Genomic DNA, 24,727 nt, shown 5'->3' with positions numbered 1-24,727 from the left:
CACAGTAGGTTTGATGCAGGAAGACTGACCTACCGAAATCGTCATAACGGACACCATTAAAAAAACTGAAGATTTCTAAAAAGTTTCTGTTTACATCTTCGACGGTAGGAAGGAACTTAAAAATTTTGCTGCACTCTAACATCGCAGTGGCGTAATTTTTGTTGTATGGTACACTAAACTTTAAATGACACACATTCGTGACCCAACTTTCGACATAGTCGTCAAACTTCTGCAAACATCTATCGGAACGTCCTACCAATCTTAAAAATCTCTCCTTCACCAAAAAAGCATTCTACAACTGCTGTGTGGACGTATTCAGATTTGGAAATCTCTTTTTATTGTTCTGTCCGGTTGCCGAAAAGATGGAAAGCATTTGGTACAAGATACCCATGTCGTTATGGCCTTGGTCAAATTGCTGGTACTGATTCACTGATGCTGAAAATGACATCAAATTCTGTCCCTACACCTCCAGAATCACGCGGTAAATCTGTGCGAAATTTAAATCTTTTTGCGCACAGAAATAGTACTGTCCCGTACACGTCAACTTCGAAGTAGGTTTCCAGTTCATGTTCCATTTGAATCGCACGCTATTACGCGTCTGTCATGCTTACGGCAGGAGAATTGTGTTCACAGGAGATCCAGTACATGTAATCTCGTCTCAATGCACCACTGCTGTGGTGAAGTGTTCTTAGCGTGCGTCGTCATACGTAACTTTCATTCTGAAATCGTCACGTTGGCTATCTTTATCTGCACACAAGATGTATTTCAAACTGAGTCATTTTAACACAGTTTACCGGTAACCGACCGGGTACATGCATGTGGACCATTCGTGAGATCCATAACTGACAACGACACTATAGTACATTTGTTGATATAGTTCTGTGTTCATGTAAGGGAACCCTCGTTTGCAATAAGATGTCACCTATTCAAGGGGATATACTTCAGAATGTACTAATAAGCTTGCAAAGACTCTGGCGTTCAATCCTACTTCCAGTCACTTCATTCAAGTGCCTGCAGATATATGAAACGGAACCGTTTCCTAAGAATGCCTTGTGGCACCAAGGATCTCAGACACGGAGATAATAAGCAAGATATGTTAGAAGTACATGCCCCGCTAACCGATTTTCACAAATTCGGGCCTTTACCACAGATGGCAATTCTAAAAATTATGTTAAGTCGTTTTATGTATTTTTATGTAATCAGTGGGGTATACTGCAGAGTTGTGTGAAAAGATATTTCTGACAGCCGCATTTTTCTCCTTGTTATAGTCCTGCTGTTTCTCCTACTCAACTCGTTCATTGCCTATCACAAGACGGTGAATGCCACGTTGAATGTTTTAGTTTAATAGTAGTATAGTCATTTTCTCTCTATGCAGTTCTAACTACACAGGTATCCTGTAGAGGATATTACCTTAAGCATTCACTACAAACGTGAAAGTATCTAAGGGCTCATTTCATTATCCTCAAGAGTATCAAATCAGGTGTTGTAAAGGGGAAGATTATAGCAGTAACAACAGTTTCCAGCTTAACCAATATGAGAACTTTTTGTGCCCCCAGTCATGTGTTTGGTAGTAGTCTTCTTTCACTGACCCATCTTTCTTGGTACTTAGTGGCAGTTTAAAACTTTGGTCGGATCGAGACTCGAGCCCGGGACCTTCGTCTTTCGTGGGCATGTGTTCTAGCAACCGCCCTTTTCAAACACGACTCACAACGATACATCAGAGCCTTACTTCCGCAATTACCCTATCTCCTACCTGCCAAATTTCACAGAAGCCATGTCTCCGCAATGTCCTTTCTTGCAAGAGTGCTCGTCCTGAGAGTTTCACAGGCGAACTTCTGTGAATGTATGAAGGCACGTAATGAGGTACCAACTGTCGGAAACAAGGCTGAGAAGGCTGTGACGATGGGTTATGAGTCGTGCTTGTTTAGCTGTTAGCAGAGCACTTGCCCACGAAGGGTAGAAGTCCCTAGCTCGAGTCTTCGCCTGGAACGAAGTTTTAATGTCAGTAATTTTGTTTTCGGCGCACATTCCGATTCTGAGTGAAAATTTTATTTTGAACCTATCCTTTTTCGTTTATTTTTATTACAAATCTCATTTCTCATCATGAAGTATGGCGAACTCACGGTGCCGTTCCGTTCCTCTTAGTGAAACCTGTGTGGGTAATGAGATATGGACAGAGATATTCACAGTGTGAGGGTGGAAAAACATCTGAAATTTACGGTACCAAGAAGGGTGATGTCCAGATACTCTGTTCGGAATCGAGGTATTGGAAATACTATCATTTATGGGACAGTACGTCACAGGCAAATACATACACGCTCAGTGTATAGTCATGAATTGATTAGAGTAACATAATAAAGTTACTGGGGACTTTTCCCTCAGAAGATCTTTCTGATTGTTCATTTTGTTTTGTTATCTCGTCCTCCACCCAGAACGATAAAGCAGGTTGCCTAAGATCCAAACCGTTTCAGACCTCCTGCCTCTCTAGTCAAAAATCCAGCGAACTGGTAATGGAGTACAGTCCCAGATAGTTCAGAGAGCGTTTCCTGCTCCGACATTCACGTTAGAAGCAAAGGCGAAATATGTAGGAACTAGAAATATGTGGTTTTATATTTTTGATTCAGACATGATACGTCCGAGGCATAAGAAAAATGTTGTGTGTGTGTGCATGTATGTGTGTGTGTGTGTGTGTGTGTGTGTGTGTGTGTGTGTGTGTGTGTAAGAGAGAGAGAGAGAGAGAGAGAGAGAGAGAGAGAGAGAGAGAGAACGTAGGCAATGATTACTTCTACATATGTGCTGTTGTGCTTCTCCGGCTGTTTTTGTGTCGTGTGTTCTTGAATCAGACCAAAGAAACACTTTTTTTTTAAATTTCTATATTTGCCAATTTAACTTTTAGCATCCACCTCACTCACAATAGTTACAGTGCTTTCTATTTCTTCTTCTCCGAATATCCTACTGCTCATGTTTCGCATACACTAGCATCATGATACGGTCCTTTAAATATCTGCTCACCTACACAGTTTTAATTGGCGCTAGATACCTTCAGTCCATGTAGTGTTATATCTGCCGATGCACGGTCTTTCCTACCAGCGAAAAGCCGTAGATTGGGATAAAACGGTGTTCCATCAGTGTCAGTATAACATGACGTAATTGCTTGAGTTTAGAAGCATTATGTTTCAATCTTGTCGCATATTGTTACTGAACTCCTCATCATTATGCGTCACTGTGTGGCATATATCATTAGGATAATGTCTTAATTTTATGAAGTCTTTGAGTGTAGTTACTCAACTACTGTACAAATTTTTCAATTTCATTATTCGCTATTCGAAGGAAGCTGACGACATTTCTACTGAATGTGCCAAGTCTCTGTTACTGCACTTTGAATGACAGCGTCACACTGCAGGCAAATAACAAGAAGTTAGTGGTGTGTTTTCCGGTGATACGCCGAGTTGTTGTTTCCATGTTTATTCACAACCTTCTGACCACCGACACAGTCGTATTCTTCAGGCACTGAGGATTTTGCTTTTATGAGTACTTGTTGGCTGGACTCCAACCTGAGTGTGTGTTATTGTTAGTTTATCAACCGTGTTTACACCTGTGTTCGGTTCCCTACACCCACAAAGCTCTCTGATTCTCCATTGCTCCTCATGTCCCTCAGTGATATTCCGTGAAACACATGTTATCTCAGTGTTGTTCGGCTCTGGTCGATGAGCATCAAGAAAGAAAACAACATGAAACGAAATAGTGGGCGTCGGAAATCGAGCTGAAAAGGAGCTTGATGCTTCACTGTATGGTTGGTGTCCAGGCAGCAAGTACAAACTACAGTTAAACTCACAGCACCTGAAGATAACGGAGGATGGGCCTGTCACCATAATCAATGCCGAGATAGACCTAGATATCAAGGAACAACAATTATTTTCCTTTCTAAATCTATAAATTTTTGATTATAGTACTCACATTTTCCCTAAGGAGCAACTAGTATAAATGCACATGCATGATGTACGCACATATGCAAAAATATACGTTACGTCTTTCGAAATTGGCAAACTCTCTATTAACAACAAATTTGAGGTATTGTGCACGCTCCATTTATGTAGGGTTTGTGAACTGTAGCGCCTAATTGTGCATCACTTCTGAAAGCCCCTATTATAATCTTCCACAGGATATCTTCAATGATGTATGTGCACTAATTCACTGCACCTCACAATTCAGAACTAAGTCTTAGATATCATAGCGAAAGCAGAAAGTTAAGATCTTGGCTTAATTGTGTCCTTGTTTTGGGTACATTAGTGTCTCAATGTGTTAAAAAAATATGATGATCGTTAAAACATGGAAGAAGATTACTCATTCCTGCTGCATTTGTGATAATGTTCTCGCGACTAACGATACTACTGAAATGTATTTCTCTGCATTTGTAACTGTGTACAACGCATCCTAGAATTTAACTAACGAGAGCTCGGTCTGATAAAAGGAAAATTCATGCTATAATCTCTTTCCCGCTTTTGAAGAGGAAGGCCTTTATCCGAAAAGCGACCGCTGCTCTCCTGAACTTTCTAATCGGCAAGTTATCATCTGACGAGCCAAGTTTCAAAGAGTTAACGAAGCTAAGAGCTCTGGAGAAGAACTTTCGGATATAATGCAGAAGCCGAGTTACTCCTTAATAGCGATCGTATGGCCAGAACAAAGAAACGATAATTCTCGCTTGGCAAACACTCACAAGTAGCAGGGTACAGTTACCAACGTTCATACAGTCTAAAAGAGCTTAGCCTCCTTGTTTAGTAGTAGTTCCAACATTCTCTTTTGGTGCAGAAAATGTAACGAAGAATAACATTCCTTTTGGGGTCTAAAATTTTTGTAGTGGTGCTGGTGTTTATCCCTACAGCATGAACAATTTTGTTGCTATCAGGAGTGTAGTAACTTATTTAAGCAGACTTGGCAATAATAGTAAGTAATTTAAGCAGACTTGGCAATAAGATTGCACTGATTGTAGATGTAAAGAGAAGTTTTATCAAGACTCAGGTCTACAGACAGCCTACGAGACGCGCAGAACCTTATTACACTCCAAAAATAGTAAACCACCTGGAGATTATGGTGTAATTGCTGAGATGTTTAAGACAGGAGGCAATTTAGAGTTTGACAAATCATCATGTATGGAACTGTGAAATAATATCTACGGACTGGAAAAATGCTTTCATTCACCCCTACACAATGACGTGGCGAGATGATTGAAACAATTGCTGTCGTATTTCTCTTCTACCAGTGGCCTAAATGAGACTTCCTTGCCGTATCACGAAGGGAAGAAGTACGGATGAAGGGTGAGTAACAGGCGGGAGTCTGGAGATTCTGCAGTGCTGTTCTGGACTCTGAATATGATACCACAGCACCGCTAGTCGATTCACATTGCCTCTATGAATAATATTATTAGATTTAAAACAAACAACAGTCCAACAGATTTTAAGAAATACACTCATTTTTGACGTCGTGTGACGCGACTGTTGTTAGTGAGCTTTGGTCTTCCGTAGAAGATTATTGTATTGTTTTCTGTTTAGTGCCGTACTCCTGAATTTGTGTTTATCTTGCGTATTCTCTGCTATCATGCTACTTCCTTAGCTTTGGTCTTCCAACCTCCAGGTTGCTTTAGGCAGTGCGTTGAATATCATTCGCTTAATAGGTCTCAGAGTATGTTTTGCCCATTCCAGCCTTTTAACCTTGAAGCAACTGACAATTCTTGGTTCATTGCAGGTGTTAAGTAATTCGTAGTTGAATTTCCTCCTCTAAACACAATTTTCTCCCATTGGCCCAAGAATGTGTCGCAAGAACTTTCTTTCTGACATTGCAAGTAGTTTTTAATTGATTTTAGTTGTGTCCACGTTTCCGCAAGTCACGTTAGCACCGGCCTCTGAAAAACTTTATACATAATAACATACCTCTTCCTCAACAGCAACATGATTTTCACATACTTTCTGAGGCCTGGTTGGCACATGTTGACAGACTTCATTCGTTTCTGATTTCTTCAACTGACAATGTTCTAACAGTATACTTGTGATTCAAGGTAAGTGAAACCACATACGATATCAAACTTACATCAACCGATTTCAGTGAACGGGAATTCATAAGGGCGATCTCTCAGTCACCGGCATATACATATTTTCGTTTTATTAGCAGGCTCAAAATTCTATCAAATCTTTCAGCATTTGTAAAGGCTCCAATCATATCTTTTGACATTCTTGCAGATATATCAATACCATCCGATTACGTCACAACCTGAGCTGACTTGATAACATAGTCTTCCACCTACTGATTCCCACTTCTCTTATAATCTTTCGCCAGCCTGAATTTAACAGAAGACCGGGTATTGAATATCCCTGTATTAAGTAATTTTGTATGGTCACTGTACTTGGTAACATTATGTTCCTTAATTTTTTTTTCCGAGTGATTCACACAGTAACTTTCACTATCTCAGTAAATTTATGAGGTGTCTTTGGTTTTTCGCTTGCTACATACTCCTCGCTCCTGCCAATATTGTCATGGCCTTATATGAAACCTGTTAAGCGGTGAGACACATCAAACTAAAATTCTTTACATACATAAAGTGTAAAATAAAATTCATGTGTGCAAATTCCAACACTTTGAGGATGAAAGCAGGTGAAAAGCGAAGCTATGGGCTATATCTACACTTCTGCGATCTTGTACCAGATAATGTTTTTCAAAATATAACAGGAAAAAATAGCTGAAGTACATACGATATCAGAAGTAAAAGGCTCCTTATCCAACGTCTTTCCTTTGCCTATGACCAATCAATAATTACTACGAGTACAAACGAAAATATACACACTTTACAGAAGTTTCATAAAGTTGCTGTCTAAAGTGGCCATCAAATATTTGACTCGAAAACTATATGCGCTGAAGATACTCACTGACATGAACTGGCTCACAGCGAGATGTGGCACCATCAGTCAGGTTGAATACATCAAGGAATGTACATAACTTTGTAGAGATCACTGGCAGTAAAAAAATAAACAATAAACCCTGCGTAGAAAAACTGAGAATAATCTACAGAATCACGTGGAAAATTTGTAATCAAAGCTAAACTGCGCAAGCACCACACTATCGTTCTCCCACGAACACACTACGTAACAGAAACATCTTCAGTAACCATGAGTATCAACGTCATTGAGAAAATTGAACGACAGATATAGTGGAAAATTTCGAACGCAAAATACAATTTGTTATAAGGTTGCGCATAAAGTTCTGAAGAGATGTTTTCCCTGACGGAATTATTTCTTTTCTCGGCGCAGAATAGACATCTGAAATTTTATGGACATGTAGCATTAATAGGCGATTCACGAAAAATCAAGGAAATCTGCATCATAAACATAATCTGCAAATTTAAAGCATGATGCTTAGCCACCACTAAAAAGTATATCAAAGAAATTGCTGTTAACCCACAGGCAACTGCACGCTTGACATTCCCACAAGAAATCGGTTCCCAGTACATCAGAACAACTAACAGAAAAATGTTTCGAGCTAAAAGAAGCAGGTTCATTAGGATGACAACGGATCCATAGCTATGCGATAAAATTGCTCTTGGAAGGTAAGATGAGAAACTAGACTAAAGCAAACTAATAGTTCTGCGTGTTCAGCAGAGGGTCAAACGAAACAAAGAAAAATTTAAAAATGATAGGAGTCACAGATAATACATTTGTATAAATAAAATAAAAACACAGCAGGTACAAATGAAATACAAACAATAATTACTTCCTCAAACTGCGCCACTGCCGGTCCCAAGCCTGCGACCTCATCTTGCAGGTAATGAGCGTGGAGGAGGAGTAGGAGAAGTAACACCTTGTAAAAAATAAAAAAATAAAATAAGAAAAACCTGTGACAGTCTCGTTCCGGATGGTAGCACAGGTGAAACCCAGTCAACAGTCTCAAAGGCGGAAGAGGAATCCTAACTCCCAAAGGCAGAGAGAACAGAAGAATCTAATGGAGAAAACCGTAAAAAATAATCATTTCGGCCTAACAATTCGATCTTACATTGTAATTTATTTCCTACCACGTACAATGTACAATTTCAATTGCAGAATGGAAAGTCAACTAGGAGAAAGCACTACCCCCAGGTGGTAACTCCAAAGAGGAACCCACCATTGCTTTATGCAATGCATCGGGACCTAGGGTTCTGGGGACTCTCGAAATCTGCATTAAGGATAAGTTGGAGCATCCATGGTATCATTACAAACTCAAGTTCAAAACGAAATTCTTTGCTGGCACCTTGAATGTAAACTCATTACTAAAAATTGGTAAACTAAAAGAACTTGAAATTTTAGCAGTTCAAGAAACAAGATTTTTGGAAGAAAATGTTACAGAAACCAAAAGCCATAAAAATTTTAAGGGTAAAGCAGCAATGAAAGTCATGAAAGGCGTGCCAATACTTGGTACTGCTTTCTAGGTTCATAAATACTTAGTAGATAATATTACAGAGTTCAAATACAGTTCAGAAGGACTATCTCTTCGCACAGATAAATGCAAAAAGTTCCAGTAGACCTTTGTTAAAGTGTCATCCTCCAACCAATGATTACAATAAGAAAAATCCGAGGAAAGTAAAAACATAATTCGAACTCCTAGAAGAAGAAATATCAAAAATTAGAAAATCAAATGTTGTTACACTAATGGGGAATTTTAAGGCTCAAATAGAGAGGCAGAAATCGTTTTAGAAAAATAGCAGGCTATTATCCATAAACGAACAGACAAAAACGGCACAAGACTAATCACTCTTTGTAGAAAATTTCAGTTAAAAGTAATGTCAACCTTCTTCAAAAAATTACTGAGAAATGCAAAAACATGAATCTCTTCGAATCTAATCCAAGGGAGTTCCAGTCAGATCAAGGGGTTATTTCTAAATGCAATTTTAAAGAAATGCATTTAAAGGAAGTAAGAGAAAGGGAATTTAATTCTGATCACTTCCTTATAAAAATGAAACTGAAACTTCTCCCCAAGAAAAAGCAAATGAGACAGCAACAACTAATTAAATATACTACACAGACGCTCAACATCAGCAAACAGGAAATAAAAAAATTTCAGGAAGATATTAAAGTAACTAATTCAGGGGAATGTGAAGAAGTATCGAAAGAAATCAACAGGACACCGAAAAATGCATTTGGAACAATTAAATCTCTGAAGAAGCAGTTGCAGAAAGAACAAAACAGCGGAATGAACAGAAATGATCTGGGAGGCCCGAATACCTTGATGAATTTAGAATGCAGAGGAAAGAAGCAGAAACAGTAATATAGAGTGCTAAAAGATCTTTTGAGAAACCACAACTTCTTGACGTACAAAAGTACTTTGTAAAAAGTAACTCCCAGAATTTCCATGAGATGTTTAAAAGTTATCTGAAGGCAAATCAAGATCCAAGCATTTCTTGACAGATGAAAATGGTAAAGTAGGCCTAAGCAACAGCCAAAACTGTGAAAATCTAAGAAGATACTTTTAAAAATTTTGAACTATGAAGAACCAAACTGTAAGCTACAGTTTCCATATCTCAACGAAAATACAGAAGCAGATCCACCACCTGCAGTTGGAGAAATTATAAAAGCAATGAATACCATAAAAAACAAGAAATACATTGGAGATTACTATTACAGCTCAACTTATTAAATAGTCCCAACGTAAAATTATAGCTAACTTTCAGCTCATGTTTGAAGAAATATGGGAAACTGAAAATATACCAGAAAACTGAAAAGTGGGTCTCATCCACCCCTTCCACAAGAAAGGTGATAAGCAAAATCGAAATAACTATAGAGGTATCTATTTGTTGCCAGTAGGTTGTATAATATTTTTAACAATACTACTAAATAAGGTAGAACTTGCAATTGATAACCATTTGGAAGAATATCAGAGTGGATTTAGAAAGGGCAGATCTTGCTGAGAACAGTTTTTCAACCTGAAGTCCATAATTCGTCACAGACTTCCAAACTCCAAAGATATGGTTGTAACATTTATAGATTTAAAAAGGCTATTGATTCGGTTGAAGGGGAAATACTACATGAAGTGATCAGAGAATTTTGCATCAAATCTAAGCTAGCGAACCTCATCCGTGAAACGCTCACAGACACCAAATCCGAAGTTTTGGGGTGAAATATCGAAGGAATTCGACATAAAAATAGGTGTAAGGCGAGGTGATGACCTGTCTCCACTCCTCTTTAACTGCATACCAGAGAAAATATTAACAGAACGGAAACTAAAAGTAAAAGAACAGAACCTATCACCTATCAGACTGGGAACTAAAATCAGCATTATTGAAATTCACTGTTTATCATATGGGGATGATTTTGCCATTCTTGCTGAAAACCTCTCAAACACTGGAATACAAATCAATCTTTTAAGAGAAATAGCCAACAAAGGACGTTTAAGAATATCTGGAGAGAAAACAAAATTTATGACAAATGTAAAACATGTTCCTGACTCCCTAGTCACAGATATTGGCCAGATAAAGAGGGTAAATATATTTAAATATTTGGGAGAAATAATCCGAGGAAATGGCTTAGAAAAATTCGCCGTAGAAAAAAAGCTGCATAAAAGGGACATAGTTTATAGAATATCTAGGAATGTTTACAACAAAATGTGTGTGTCTAAAAATTTGAAGATACAGCACTGCAACGCAGTAGTAAATCCAGCATGTCTTTATGCAAGTTAATGTTTAGTACTGAACTACAAATTTCACAAAGTCCTAGAAAGAAAAAATCGTTAAAAAATACTTGGACCACCAAAAGGTATAGAGGTATGGAAATTAAGAAACAATGAAAAAGTTTATTGCAATTTAGAAAACATAAGTGAAGCGCTACAAAAGAGGCGACTGCTATTTTTTTCAGCACTTATACAGAATGAACAGCGACAGTTTAACCAAACAGATTTTTTAATATCTTTGGGATAAGAAGTTGACAATAGCCTCGATTCAAGAAGATAGGAAAGATATGGAAAGAAACAACATAAGTGAAAAAGATGCGACAGAAAGAGAGATTTTCAAGAGGAAAGTGTTAAAAAAGGGAAGATCCCAAGGCTAGAGGGAGAAGATAACAGGGTCAAAATGGCCCAAGGAGAGGAAAAGGACACATAGTGAAAAGATGACAGAAATACTGGAGGAAAAAGAAAAATAACCAAGAAGGAAGCACTGAAATTGGTGCTTGGTCCTTAGATGACACAAACGAAGAAAGAAGAAGAATTACTTCCTTGTCGCTGGAGCGCCTTCTTTCACACAATCGTGATAAAAGGAACATGGAGGAAATGAAAAGAAATGTCAAGAAAGGCAAAAACTCAAGTACAATTTAAAATGTTACAGCCGCCAACGGATAATGAACAAAAGCATATCCGAAAATGGGAAACCATAACGATCATGCGTTTCCAAAACTACAAATATAAAACTGCAGACGCAGATAAAAATATAAAGCTAGCTAATGACATCTCGTGTGATTGTGACAAATGATTAACATAAGCTAGCTAATGACATCTCGTGTGATCGTGACAAGTGATTAACATAGAAAACCAGAAAAATAACGAAAAATAAAAGTCTCAAACCAGATTGGAAATAACGGAAACATAAATATAAACTGCTTCCACCAACTACTCATCACAACGTCCTGAAGGATGCTGCTTACCCGTGTAGGTTTCAGCCTGCCTACAACTTGGATGAGCACTACGAAAATCAAATTTGTTTACTGGAACTTTGTCAAAACTTAAATGGTGTTCTCTTGGAAAGGCAAAGGAAATGACCAGATGTGAGGTGAAAATATCCACCTCGAGAAGGGAATCTCTTCACTTACCGCTGATCACTATCAGACCCTAAACCAAGCAACATTAGGCGATATGACAGATCTGGTTGCAGAGGACCAAACCGTAACATATCACTAAGTTCATATTATTGTGTATTTTTAATCACGAAAGTAGCTGTGTTAATATCCTGTAACAGAATTAGTGGGCGATTTATAAATTCCATGTTAATATAAGTGTAGTACTTCGTAAGTAAGGAGCCAAGAAGGTGGCAGTATAATTGTATATATAAGGAATGTTAGGAGTGGTTGGCTATACAAGTGGTTTTCTGTAATGCGTGTGTGTGTGTGTGGGGGGGGATGGGAGGGGGACGTCAGTCAGCAGTGCAGGAGAGCCAGTCCTGACAAAACAATTCTACATGGTGTGCAAAACATATGAGAAAGGCTAATTTTCTTTCGGCTACAAGCAGTGTGTCATAACTACAAATTCCAGGGAAGGCAGGTGCCTGTAGGTGTGAAGATTAATGATCACACAGTTTAGTACGTCACGGTTGCAGAATATTGAGAAAACCTCGAGGCAGATCAGTCTGAGTTTAGCAGAGATGTAGGAAAATACGACGTAATAAGGGGAGACCGATTTATGTGAGACGATTGGCTTAACAAAGGCAAACCTACGCATACAGCATCTGTATATTTAGAGATAGATTTCTATATTCCAGACTGCACTAGACTCATTGAAGTTAACCGAGCGAGGTGGCACAGTGGTTAGCACACTGGACTCGCATTCGGGAGGACGACGGTTCAATCCCGTCTCTGGCCATCCTGATTTAGGTTTTCCGTGATTTCCCTAAATAGCTTCAGGAAAATGTCGGGATGGTTCCTTTGAAAGGGCACGGCCGATTTCCTTCCCCATCCTTCCCTCACCCGAGCTTGTTGACGGACGTTAAACACTAATCTCCTCCTCCTCCTCCTCTTTGAAGTTCTAAAACTATCAGGGATAATATTCAGAGAGTGGAAGGCTATAACTAACCTGCACAGAAACTGGACTGCAGTCGAAAGACGTGGAACGGATTCAGTAGTTGAGATGTGACTGTTACAGGGTTTCAGCGTGGCATAGAAAGACTCGGGCTCAAATTTGATATTTGACGTTAGGTTCCCAAAATTTCAGGGACAAACGCATTACAGCGTGAATGACGTCTGACCTGAACCTCATGATGTCATCACTGATGACTGTATGAAATCATAACCCCCTCTTCACCTCAATTCCCTTTGGAATCAACAGCCTATCACTACATAGTATTTACGTGGCCACTGAAACGAGAACGGCAAGTCACAGCGTAGTATTTTAGTGACTATTATAATGAAACAGTCAAGCGGACTATATCTCTTAAATCACATCAGCTTAACTATAACATCTTAAAAATGGCACCATGTTCAAAGATATTATGTTCCCCTGCCGAAAACTACGCATTTAAGTGTTATGCACCATATTCAAACATGTTCTAAACATTTTATTAAGTAAAAACTGTAAAGGGTGTAATTTGCAGTACTTCAGCAATTGAAAAATGTAACTTTAGGTGTCAGGAACACACGCACACACACACACACACACACACACACACACACAAATACACACACAAACACAAACACACATACACACACGTTCACACACACACACACACACACACACACACAAAAAGAGAGAGAGAGGAATAGTGTTCACGTCAGTGTTACATTGGTATCGCCAAATCTAAAATACCTATCTAAGTGCATAACGGATGTTGGCATTTGAAGTGAGGCTAAGTTACCAGTGTTTAAACGATCGAACTATGGGCACTTGCTGTTTTCACATTTTTCTCAGTAATGCATCACTCACCAAACCAAATTTTAGGGTGGAAGATAATAACACATCATGTTCAACACTTGTAAACCGTGGGTAACGATTATTGCATTTGGTGCCTTGGCTCTCTAAGACATTTAGAGACAGTACGGCTATAATCACTTACGAAATAAAACCAAGGTTATAATTATAATGCTCCAAGATACAAAAAGTCTTAACAAAGATCGTATCGACAGACAAATGAAATGACCATGCACAATTTTTGGGGTGAGGAATACAATTAGATGAGAACTTTGCTGTCATCTAATACTCGGAGCACATATTTTCGCACACGGAAACGTGAGCTTATAATGCTCCAAAAAGTACCTTAAGCATGGCCATAGACAATAGTAGAACTAGACGTGGGTAAAACATAGCCAACAACAATGGTGGAACATGACAGAAGTTTTTTGTCTCAAAAATGAAATCTTTCGACGAAAATAAAATTATTTATCTAAATACATAGCTATTTTGATCACAAACGCATACCCAATTGGTCATAATAATGTGAAAGTACAATAGTTTCCATGTACATATATTTGTCCACCTAATAACTCTTCCTCATCTTACACTGTTCTGATATAAAGAACAAACTCAGCTGAATAACAACGAAGGTTTGCGGTTTACCAGTTGTTATATTCGAGGACATGCTGAAAAGATAATACCTCGGTTCTTATACGTAAATTCTGAATCATTTTAAATAAAACCAACTTTATTATCATTCTGCATCTTTACTCTTTATGTCTACGTATTTGGAATAGAGCGGTATGTAACATACCTATGACGGTACGTGAGGAACAGCTTGATGTAAGTGAGTTTCGAATGTAAAGAGTTTTTCCACACATGCAGCGACCTCAGCATCCTCTCCTAAAGCGAAACAATACCACACAAAACACGAGTGTTGCGGCATCTGCCACAATGCGATGCCTTGGGTTCGCAGTCATCCACCATCTTCCATACAGTACGGATTTTCTCCAATCCCATTTCCCTATTTCCAAAACTTAAAGAACACCTTCGAGGTCCTCACTTTGCTAGCAATGTAGCGAAGAAAGAAGAGGTGGGTTTTGGCTTCGTCAACGAAGTCAAACATTCTGTAGTGACGGTATCAGCAAATTATTTTCTCTTTGGAAGAAATGTGTTCGTCGCCATTGTGATTATCTTAAGATGTAAATATATAGAGGCGAAGAACAAAGGTGGTGAGTGATGATGAAGTTTAATTTTAGAAACTTTAAAAGTTTTCAAATAAATTCAGAGGCGATATTTTTCAGCACGTATTCGTACACTGTCTGGCACAGGTGTATTCACCTATATGCTCGTGTTAGCTGGCTCGGGTTCACGTCTCAGTATTCAGAAGCCGGCCGGCTTGCGGATAACGATGGTAGTGGTACCGGTGGAGTGAGAAGGGGTGGGGAGGGGAAGGGAGGGGAAGGGAGGGCATATATGGAGGGGAGGAGAGGGGAGGAGGAATCGGCACAAAGCAGCTCGGTTCAAATGGTTCAAATGGCTCTATGCAGTATGGGACTTAACATCTGAGGTCATCAGTCCCCTAGAACTTAGACCTACTTAAACCTAACTAACCTAAGGACATCACACACATCCATGTCCGAGGCAGGATTCGAACCTGTGACCGTAGCAGCAGAGCGGTTCCGGACTGAAGCGCCTAGAGCCGCTCGGCCACAGTGGCTGGCCAAAAGCAGCTCGGCGCGAGCAACTGTTGTCAATTAGTCGAGTCTACGACCAGAAATGTTTGTACGACGGAGGTAGTCTATATCGCTTCGCGGTGGCTAACTGACGCCTTTCTAATCAAATTTATTTTCTAAAACGGAAGTATTAATGGTAAATGACAATGAGATGAAACTTACATTTGAATTAATTGATCGGTCTAAGGATATGTGGCAGCTAAGTACGATACATGATATTTCTTATGGTTGGTCCTGCATTGGGATGAATGTCGTTTTCGGACACAGTTTAAACTGACGTAAAATTATACTTCGAGACTCTTTTATTCACACGTTGAACATTGAACAACCTGATGTCGATAAATACTTCTTATTTTGCGTTTCACCAAAGCCTAAACTTATGGTACCATTACTGAACACTGCTTTCGAAGTTGGGATTCTATGTCGAAGGCTCTCAATGATTTCTTTCCCTTCAGAGCGGAAAAAGTTTGAGCACGCATTGTATCCTAGGCACCTTCCGAGTGGTCCTGCTGTAGAGTGTAGCAAATGTCGTATTAATGAGTGATATATCTGTATATAGCTTACCTGTTACTGTAAGCTCCACAAAAATACTCGTTGGCGGATGCGTAGAAACTTGGCACTCGTACCATCCGGCATCACGTGGCTGCACAAATTTTATCTGCAGGCCCCAGCTCTGGAAGCAAGACGTAATAGTGAGAATGAAAGTACTAAGGCTTAGGTAATGTAGGCTAAACGTACGGCGCAAAATTATCAGTAGAAGTTATTTAATAGCAGCAAAATTGAGTAATACACATCAACGAAGTGTTTATTTCTTCTCTTCATTAATCCAAATACTATAGAGCATATTCTTTCATACACACTAGCTATAAACTTTCATATCCATGTAAGTAACAATAAAGTTATATAGTGTAATTGACAACATAACTGCATTGATGGATGTGTGAATCAAATTGGATATACCTAATATTTAGCGGAGGAACCATAACGTCAGACACAATGCCATAGCTAAGATGTCTTAACCAAATTTTCGTTTGTAAACACGTTGCGCACGTTAAGCTCTCTCCGGGCACCACAGGTGCAATAAGGCGCCACCGCACTGGTTTGCTTTTCATACTTCAGTTCTAGCCAATATGATTCAAAATGAAGACAGTAATAAATAACGTTGGCCATTTCCTTCGTCCTCTTGATATTCAGTCAAAAGAAGAGCACAGTTACGTTCTTAGCAGACTCATACCAGCAGCACGAAGAAACTAAACAACATGAGTTCTGAACTTGGCGCTTCGGAAGCAGTAAAAATACCATAGTGATGACAATTTTCAACAGTTATACTCTTTGGCCTATAGAGTAAAGTTACAACAATATTTCTTGCCTGGAAGAGTTAGACTGACAACGGCCACTGCTTATTTCTGTCTAGAAAGCACAGGACATATCACATTTTAGGTTTTTGTCTCTACTTCGTGTTACGTGTAGGGGATCCTGTAAAGAGGAGTAAAGGGTCAGGGAACTGTCATTTTATTTTTGGAATTATATATAGGTAATTTGTAGGAACGCATTCAAGTCTTCAAGTGGCTCGAAAATTTTAATTCAGAGTGTAGTGACAGAGAAAAGAAAAAAAGAACAATAACATTTAACCATCAGACTTTTCGCGCTCCAGATCCTCAAAGAATAAAATTAACAGTTCTTAGTTCTGGAAAATAGTTTCAACAGGGCAAAAACGCCGAAGAGATGAGGAATAAATAAAGATAGCACCAAGGGCAGCTTGCAGAGACTGAAATACTGCTTGTCGCTTGGGGAACTCGCGTACAAATTTGGTCGCTTCATTCACACTTGGAAGGTAGTCTCTCATTTTTTTCTCATTTTGCACTGCCTCATCTTTGTTTACAAGCGAGAAAAACTGCCGGTTATATTTTCTTCGTCGTTAGTAGCAAACCCCCCTCCCCCCAATTAACCATAGATCTTGCTGTTGGTGGGGAGGCTTGCGTGCCTCAGCGATACAGATAGCCGTACCGTAGGTGCTACCACAGCGGAGGGGTATCTGTTGAGAGGCCAGACAAGCGTATGGTTCCTGAAGAGGGGCAGCAGCCTTTTCATTAGCTGCAGGGGCAACAGTCTGGATGCTTGACTGATATGGCCTTGTAACATTAACTAAAACGGCCTTGCTGTGCTGGTACTGCGAACGGCCGTAAATCTTCCCGAGGGCATGCAGCTCTACTATATGGATAAATGATGATGGCGTCCTCTTGGATAAAATATTCCGCAGGTAAAATAGTCCCCCATTCGGATCTCTGGGCGGGGACTACTCAGGAGGACGTCGTTATCAGGAGAAAGAAAACTGGCGTTCTACGGATCGGAGCGTGGAATGTCAGATCCCTTAATTGGGCAGGTAGGTTAGACAATTTAAAAACGGAAATGGATAGGTTAAATTTGGGTATAGTAGGAATTAGTGAAGTTCGGTGGCAGGAGGAACAAGACTTTTGGTCAGGTGAATACAGGCTTATAAATAAAAATAAAATAGGGGTAATGCAGTAGTAGGTTTAATAATGAATAAAAAAATAGGAATGCGGGTAAGCTACTACAAACAGCATAGTGAACGCATTATTGTGGCCAAGATGGACACGAAGCCCACGCCTACTACAGTAGTAAAAGTTAATATGCCAACTAGCTCTGCAGATGACGATGAAATTGAAGAAATGTATGATGAAATAAAAGAAATTATTCTGATAGTGAAGGGAGACGAAAATTTAATAGTCATGGGTGACAGGAATTCGGTAGTAGGATAAGGGAGAGAAGGAAACGTAGTAGGTGAATATGGATTGGGGGTAAGAAATGAAAGAGGAAGCCGCCTAGTGGAATTTTGCACAGAGCACAACTTAATCATAGCTAACACTTGGTTCAAGAGTCATAAAAGAAGGTTGTATACATGGAAGAAGCCTGGAGATAGTAAAAGTTTTCAGATTGATTATATAATGGTAAGACAGAGATTTAGGAACCAGGTTTTAAATTGTAAGATATTTCCAGGGGCAGATGTGGATTCTGACCACAATCTATTTGTTATGAACTGTAGATTAAAACTGAAGAAACTGGAAAAACGTGGGATTTTAAGGAGATGAGACCAGGGTAAACCGAAAGAACCAGAGGTTGTACAGAGTTTCAGGGAGAGCATAAGGGAACAATTGACATGAATGGGGGAAAGAAATACAGAAGAAGAAGAATGGGTAGTTTTGAGGGATGAAGTAGTGAAGGCAGTAGAGGATCAAGTAGGTAAAAAGACGAGAGCTAGTAAAAATCCCTGCGTGACAGAAGAAATATTGAATTTAATTGATGAAAGGAGAAAATAAAAAAATGCAGTAAATGAAGCAGGCAAAAAGGAATACAAACGTCTCAAAAATGAGATCGACAGGAAGTGCAAAATGGCTAAGCAGGAATGGCTAGTGGACAAATGTAATGATGTAGTGGCTTACCTCACTAGGGTAAGACAGATACTGCCTACAGGAAAATTAAAGAGACCTTTGGAGAAAAGAGAACGACTTGTATGAATATCAAGAGCTCAGATGGGAACCCAGTTCTAAGGAAAGAAGGGAAAGCAGAAAGGTGGAAGGAGTATATAGAGGGTCTATACAAGGGCGATGTACTTGAGGGCAATGTTATAGACATGGAAGAGGATGTAGATGAAGATGAAATGGGAGATATGATACTGTGCGAAGAGTTTGATAGAGCGCTGAAAGACCTAAGTCGAAACAAGGGTCCGGGAGTAGACAACATTCCATCTGAACTACTGACAGCCTCGGGAGAGCCACTCCTGACAAAACTCTACCATCTGGTGAGCAAAATGTATGAGAAAACTGAAATACCCTAAGAGTTCAAGAAGAATATAATAATTCCAATCCCAAAGAAAGCAGTCGTTGACAGATGTGAAAATTACCGAACTATCAGTTTAATAAGTCACGGTTGCAAAATACTGACGCGAATTATTTACAGACGAATGGAAAAACTGGTAGAAGCCGACCTTGGGGAAGATCAGTTTGGATTCCGTAGAAATATTGGAACACGTGAGGCTATACTGACCTTACGACTTATTTTAGAATCTAGATTAAGAAAAGGCAAACCTACGTTTCTAGCATTTGTAGACTTAGAGAAAGCTTTTGACAATGTTGACTGGAATACTCTCTTTCAAATTCTGAAGGTGGCAGGGGTAAAATACAGGCAGCGAAAGGCTATTTACAGTTTGTACAGAAACCAGATGGCATTTATGAGAGTCGAAGGACATGAAAGGGAAGCAGTAGTTGGGAAGGGAGTGAGACAGGGTTGTAGCGTCTCCCCGATGTTGTTCAATCTGTATATTGAGCAAGCAGTAAAGGAATCAAATGAAAAATTCGGAGTAGGTATTAAAATCCATGGAGAAGAAATAAAAACTTTGAGGTTCGCCGATGACATTGTAATTCTGTCAGAGACAGCAAAGGACTTGGAAGAGCAGCTGAACGGAATGGACAGAGTCTTGAAAGGAGGATATAAGACGAACATCAACAAAATCAAAACGAAGATAATGGAATGTAGTTGAATTAAGTCGGGTGATGCTGAGGGAATTAGATTAGAAAATGAGACACTTAAAGTAGTAAAGGGGTTTTCCTATTTGGGGAGCAAAATAACTGATGATGGTCGAAGTAGAGAGGATATAAAGTGTAGATTGGCAAGGAAAGCATTTCTGAAGAAGAGAAATTTGTTAACATCGAGTATAGATGTAAGTGACAGGAAGTCGTTTCTGAAAGTATATGTATGGAGTATAGCCATGTATGGAAGTGAAACATGGACGATGACTAGTTTGGACAAGAAGAGAATAGAAGCTTTCGAAATGTGGTGCTACAGAAGATTGCTGAAGATTAGATGGGTAGATCACGTAACTAATGAGAAGGTATTGAATAGAATTGGGGAGAAGAGGAGTTTGTGGCACAACTTGACTAGGAGAAGGGATCGGTTGGTAGGACATGTTCTGAGGCATCAACGGATCACCAAGTTAGTATTGGAGGGGGAGTGGAGCGTAAAAGTCGTACAGGGAGACCAAGAGATGAATAGACTAAGCAGATTCAGAGGGATGTAGGCTGCAGTAGGTACTGGGAGATGAAGCTTGCACAGGACAGAGTAGCATGGAGAGCTGCATCAAACCAGTCTCAGAACTAAAGACCGCAACAACAACAACAGTAGCAAGACATCGGCATGACTTGATGTCTAGACAAAAATGAGAGATAAAATCCATCAAAATGTTTAAACGATACTTCCATCACTTGAAAAAATTTGAAATTCGTGAAATTGTGTTTTTTACATGTTGGGTAGTTAGCGAAGTCATCGTCGATGTATATTTATTTTGATCATATAGTGCAGGTGCTACAGCATAAAACTGGAACTAATTCACAAAATGTGTGGCAGGAGCAAAACAAACATAGTACTAGGAAGAAGTTTTGTCAAACAGCGTAAGACTTGGTTAGCTAATTTCTCACTGGATGAAGCACATTTATGAACTGTCCAGATAATTTGAATCTTCTCTAAATTGTCAAGGATCAGGGCCATCTAGGAATATATATCAACTCGATTCGATACCTTCCTGATGTTTGTCTAAGACGATGGACGCTATATGTTCTCCGCTAAATGTGCGGTATACAGGAAATAAATGGCGTGACGCGTATAAAAAAATTAATAGACTCTGCAGTAAGATCAGATAAATATCAGTCGACTGACATGACATGACAACAGTGGAGTAGTTGATATATCTGTTGCGGTTTTCAAGTAGTTACCTTACCACGAAAGCTTACATATATCAGGACGAATGATTTGGGGAGTGGATACACGCCTTTTTTCTAGGAGAATGATTGAAAGGCGGTGCATGGATGTGTGCATTTTCAGGATGTGCAGTTGAGAAATGTTGCAAGGTATCACCAGGATTCCGGCCACGGTTGCAGTGCCTTTCCTATGGTTATACTGACTTAATCTATTGTGAAGGGTCCATTTGTATTTCGTCTTTACCACTGTATTGGGCTTCAGGTAACATCATAATGCTAGTTACTGATCACATGATAGCATACAACAGCAGGGTCACTACTGCTGTATGGAGGATTAACCCCTGAAGTGTCAGCAACCAACATCCCATCGGTTCCCTCTAGATGCCTGAGGAACAGGGGACAACATGCTCGAAGACAGACGGCCATGCTCAAACCGTACACCATATGGTCACCCTGGTTCCAGTAGAGTCCGCGGGCCACAAGGAGCTAAACTCTTCCGCGGGCTCTGTGATCGAAAATAGGTGAAGCTGCATTCAGATACTGAGTGCTGCCAGAGCAGACTAGGTTACGTTGAGTGAGTCTACTGGGCCACGAGCTGGACCTGCAAGGATTCAGCCAGTCAAGATTTTAACTTCAGGGCCGTCTTCACGGAGTCGCTGCCATTTAGGTTAACTTCGTGACCCCAGAAGCTGCCTGCCATAGGCTTAGAAGTCTTTGGGGCCTCCTTAAGAGAGAAGACGAAGCCCAGTCATTGAGGCAGACTTGTGGTGTTGTAAAGTTATTGTTGTTATCTTTCAAATGAGTACATACTGGCTTTCGGTAATTTCTCTCAATATGGGGCTTAAACCGTGTTCATTCAGTTTGTACTTTGAGCATCCTACAGGACCTTGACTTTTATAAATCGTCTGTTAACTGACCTAAGTCACGTTTACGATCTAACTGACCTTCATCCACCAGAAGTGTTGTTGTCTGTTTCAAGCAGTGAACTATTATATCTTTTGATTTAATCCTTACCATAGTAGACTTGCTCTTACTCTATGATAGATAAATTTGTAGAGTCATCACTGTTGCCAACAATGCTTTCTGATCATGTCAGTATAAAGAGTGTGCTCCAATCCGGGTAGTTACTGCTTGTGAATGTTTTCCGATCGATATTATGCTAATTATAACGTTGCATACAGCAGGACGGAACTGGTGGATCACACTCTCTAGGTGTTGACACTATTCCAGCAAATGCAGCGCACCTATGAACTCCTGACTAATCATCTAGAAGCCGTCTCCGTTTCGCCTTCGGAAATCTCCTCCGGCTTCTCCAAGAGAAGCTCCACAGACAAGGGCCCGCATCTCGTGGTCGTGCGGTAGCGTTCTCGCTTCCCACGCCCGGGTTACCGGGTTCGATTCCCGGGGGGGGGTCAGGGATTTTCTCTGCCTCGTGATGGCTGGGTGTTGTGTGATGTCCTTAGGTTAGTTAGGTTTAAGTAGTTCTAAGTTCTAGGGGACTGATGACCATAGATGTTAGGCCCCATAGTGCTCAGAGCCATTTCATCTTCCACAGACAAGGGTTTCCGGTCAACGCTACCAGCCTTCTTCGCATAGACAGCAAGGTAGGACCATGGGAAACGTTGCAAGCACCAAGCAGCAAATCCTGGCTCACTGCGCGTCAGGTGGCAATCAGAGGCATCCTTGTTTCCCGCATATTATTGCACAGCAACGGTTTTCCGGGTACAAGTATTTCCGGGTACACTGACATATGTAAGATACTATTGCTTGACACAGACGGTAAATGTACGAAGTACGACTCAGACCGCGTGTTACAATCTAGAGAGAAATTAAGGAGGGCTAGTAATGCGTAAACAGGCCAGTGCTCTTAATTCATTTACACACACTGAGCAGAGCTACAGCAGGAAGCGCAGACGAGGGAGCGTGACAGCTCCCACATCGTCGTTCTGCAAATCCTACAGCATGCAGTCATAACATGCAACATCCTAACTCCTCCACTCCAGGGCATTCTAGATCTGCAGAGATAAGCAGGAACTCGTCCCCGTTGGTTTGTCATTCCGCGAAGTGAGCTGCTAGACTGCTGTGTCCAGTATTGTTTCCCGATGACTGAGCGTGCATCCCGACCCGTTTCCTGCGAGCATGAGAATACAATATTCTTTTAGCAATGTCGTTAACAAAATGAATTTGCAGATAGAAATGTTTGGCTGACGCCTCCGGGCGTAAAGCTCAAATACAAAGCCGCCTTTGTAGCTTGGGATTCAACACTTGTAATGTTACCGCCTCACCACCTCGGGATAACTATTACAGTATGTATACCTGGGCTTTTATCACCTACTACAGAAACTAAATTCGGATGTGAAGCCCAATGCACTTTCGTATGAGAGCGTGAAGAAAAGTACTTGAGTACTACTTATCTGAAGTGCACGTAAGGCTGACCTGCCAAAGATATTTTAGTTGTCATAAACTGCTAGGACAGTCGTTCAGAGAACGGATTTTCCGCAACCATTATTTATGTCACGACTGCTGTTTTCTAACCAGAAACTCCCAGTGGAGGGTAGCATAAGTTGCTTTACTGGTTAGATATATGAGTTTCGTGCATTCCCTGTAAAATGGTCTCAGGACTGCTCTCTTGAATCTCAAGGACCCACCTCTAGAGACGTTTCTTCCCATCATCAGGGTATTGGACCAATTTCTTCATTCGTTAGATACGCAACAGGACCCCTCACATGTGTTTGTAACTCGTCCACGAAGCCAATCAAGGACATCGCCTAATTACACTAAGTTTAGATAACGACACGGTATCCCAGTGCTCTCTCCGACAGGTTACTTCCTGTAATTACTGTTTTACCACGCGTCAGCAACAGCAAAGCCATTACCACCAAACCAACTGTACCTCCCGTGGGAAATCCGGACGTAGGGCAAAAACGTGTGAATCACCTTTGAAGGTTCCGACGGACTGCATCCACATGGACTCTTCAGACATAGCGGCAGACAAAGTGGATTAACTGTACCCAGACATAGCATGTATTCAGTCAGTTTTGCCAAAGTCTACAGAATGTCTTTCAATAATTGTTGAAATCTGTAGCATCGACATTTTCTTGCAGATTGAAACAGGGTCAACCATGACCATTATAGATTGGAAACCATACTGTATCTCCCGACCACATTCCCTCGAACTCTTTTTATACCCCAATAGGAAATTATGACAATGACTTTATAAAATGTAATGGACAACTAACAGCTGAAGAACAGTGTCGGTCGCACAACATCCCATCCTGGATTTTGGTGGTCATTCTCTTAAGCATGAACTTCTCCAACACACTTGGATAATAAATTCGCGACTCCAACCCCCCCCCCCCCCAACAACTTCCTCGATACAAAGGTTAAGTGATAAGCTTCAGGGGTACTTACAGTGCCTACATGATGAGGACATTCTCACTTGTGTGGACTACGTCCGTTCTCACTGCTTAGGAATCGAATGGTAGCTTATGCTATTTTGAAGATATCAAGACGACCAACAATGGCAAATTTCTCAGTGATGCATACCTGACAGGAAAAGTTGAGGTGGTCTTGACCCTTCTTCTAGGGGGGATATTGTTTACAAAAACTGACGTG

The 24,727-nt window shown here is 40.2% G+C and overlaps 1 protein-coding gene across 1 annotated transcript in view; it reads right to left on the bottom strand.

Annotated features, from left to right (window-relative positions):
- LOC124616229 (protein turtle homolog B-like) overlaps positions 1-24,727 on the bottom strand; it is a 454,186-nt gene that overhangs the window by 35,232 nt on the left and 394,227 nt on the right. Inside the window, exon 5 of the mRNA XM_047144531.1 lies at positions 15,906-16,014. Coding sequence (XP_047000487.1) covers positions 15,906-16,014 — 109 coding nt within the window. The remainder of the gene's footprint in view (positions 1-15,905; positions 16,015-24,727) is intronic.

The sequence above is a fragment of the Schistocerca americana genome, chromosome 5, assembly GCF_021461395.2.
Source record: "Schistocerca americana isolate TAMUIC-IGC-003095 chromosome 5, iqSchAmer2.1, whole genome shotgun sequence".
NCBI classification, from domain to species: domain Eukaryota; kingdom Metazoa; phylum Arthropoda; class Insecta; order Orthoptera; family Acrididae; genus Schistocerca; species Schistocerca americana.
This window is presented reverse-complemented; position numbering and strand designations above follow the sequence as displayed.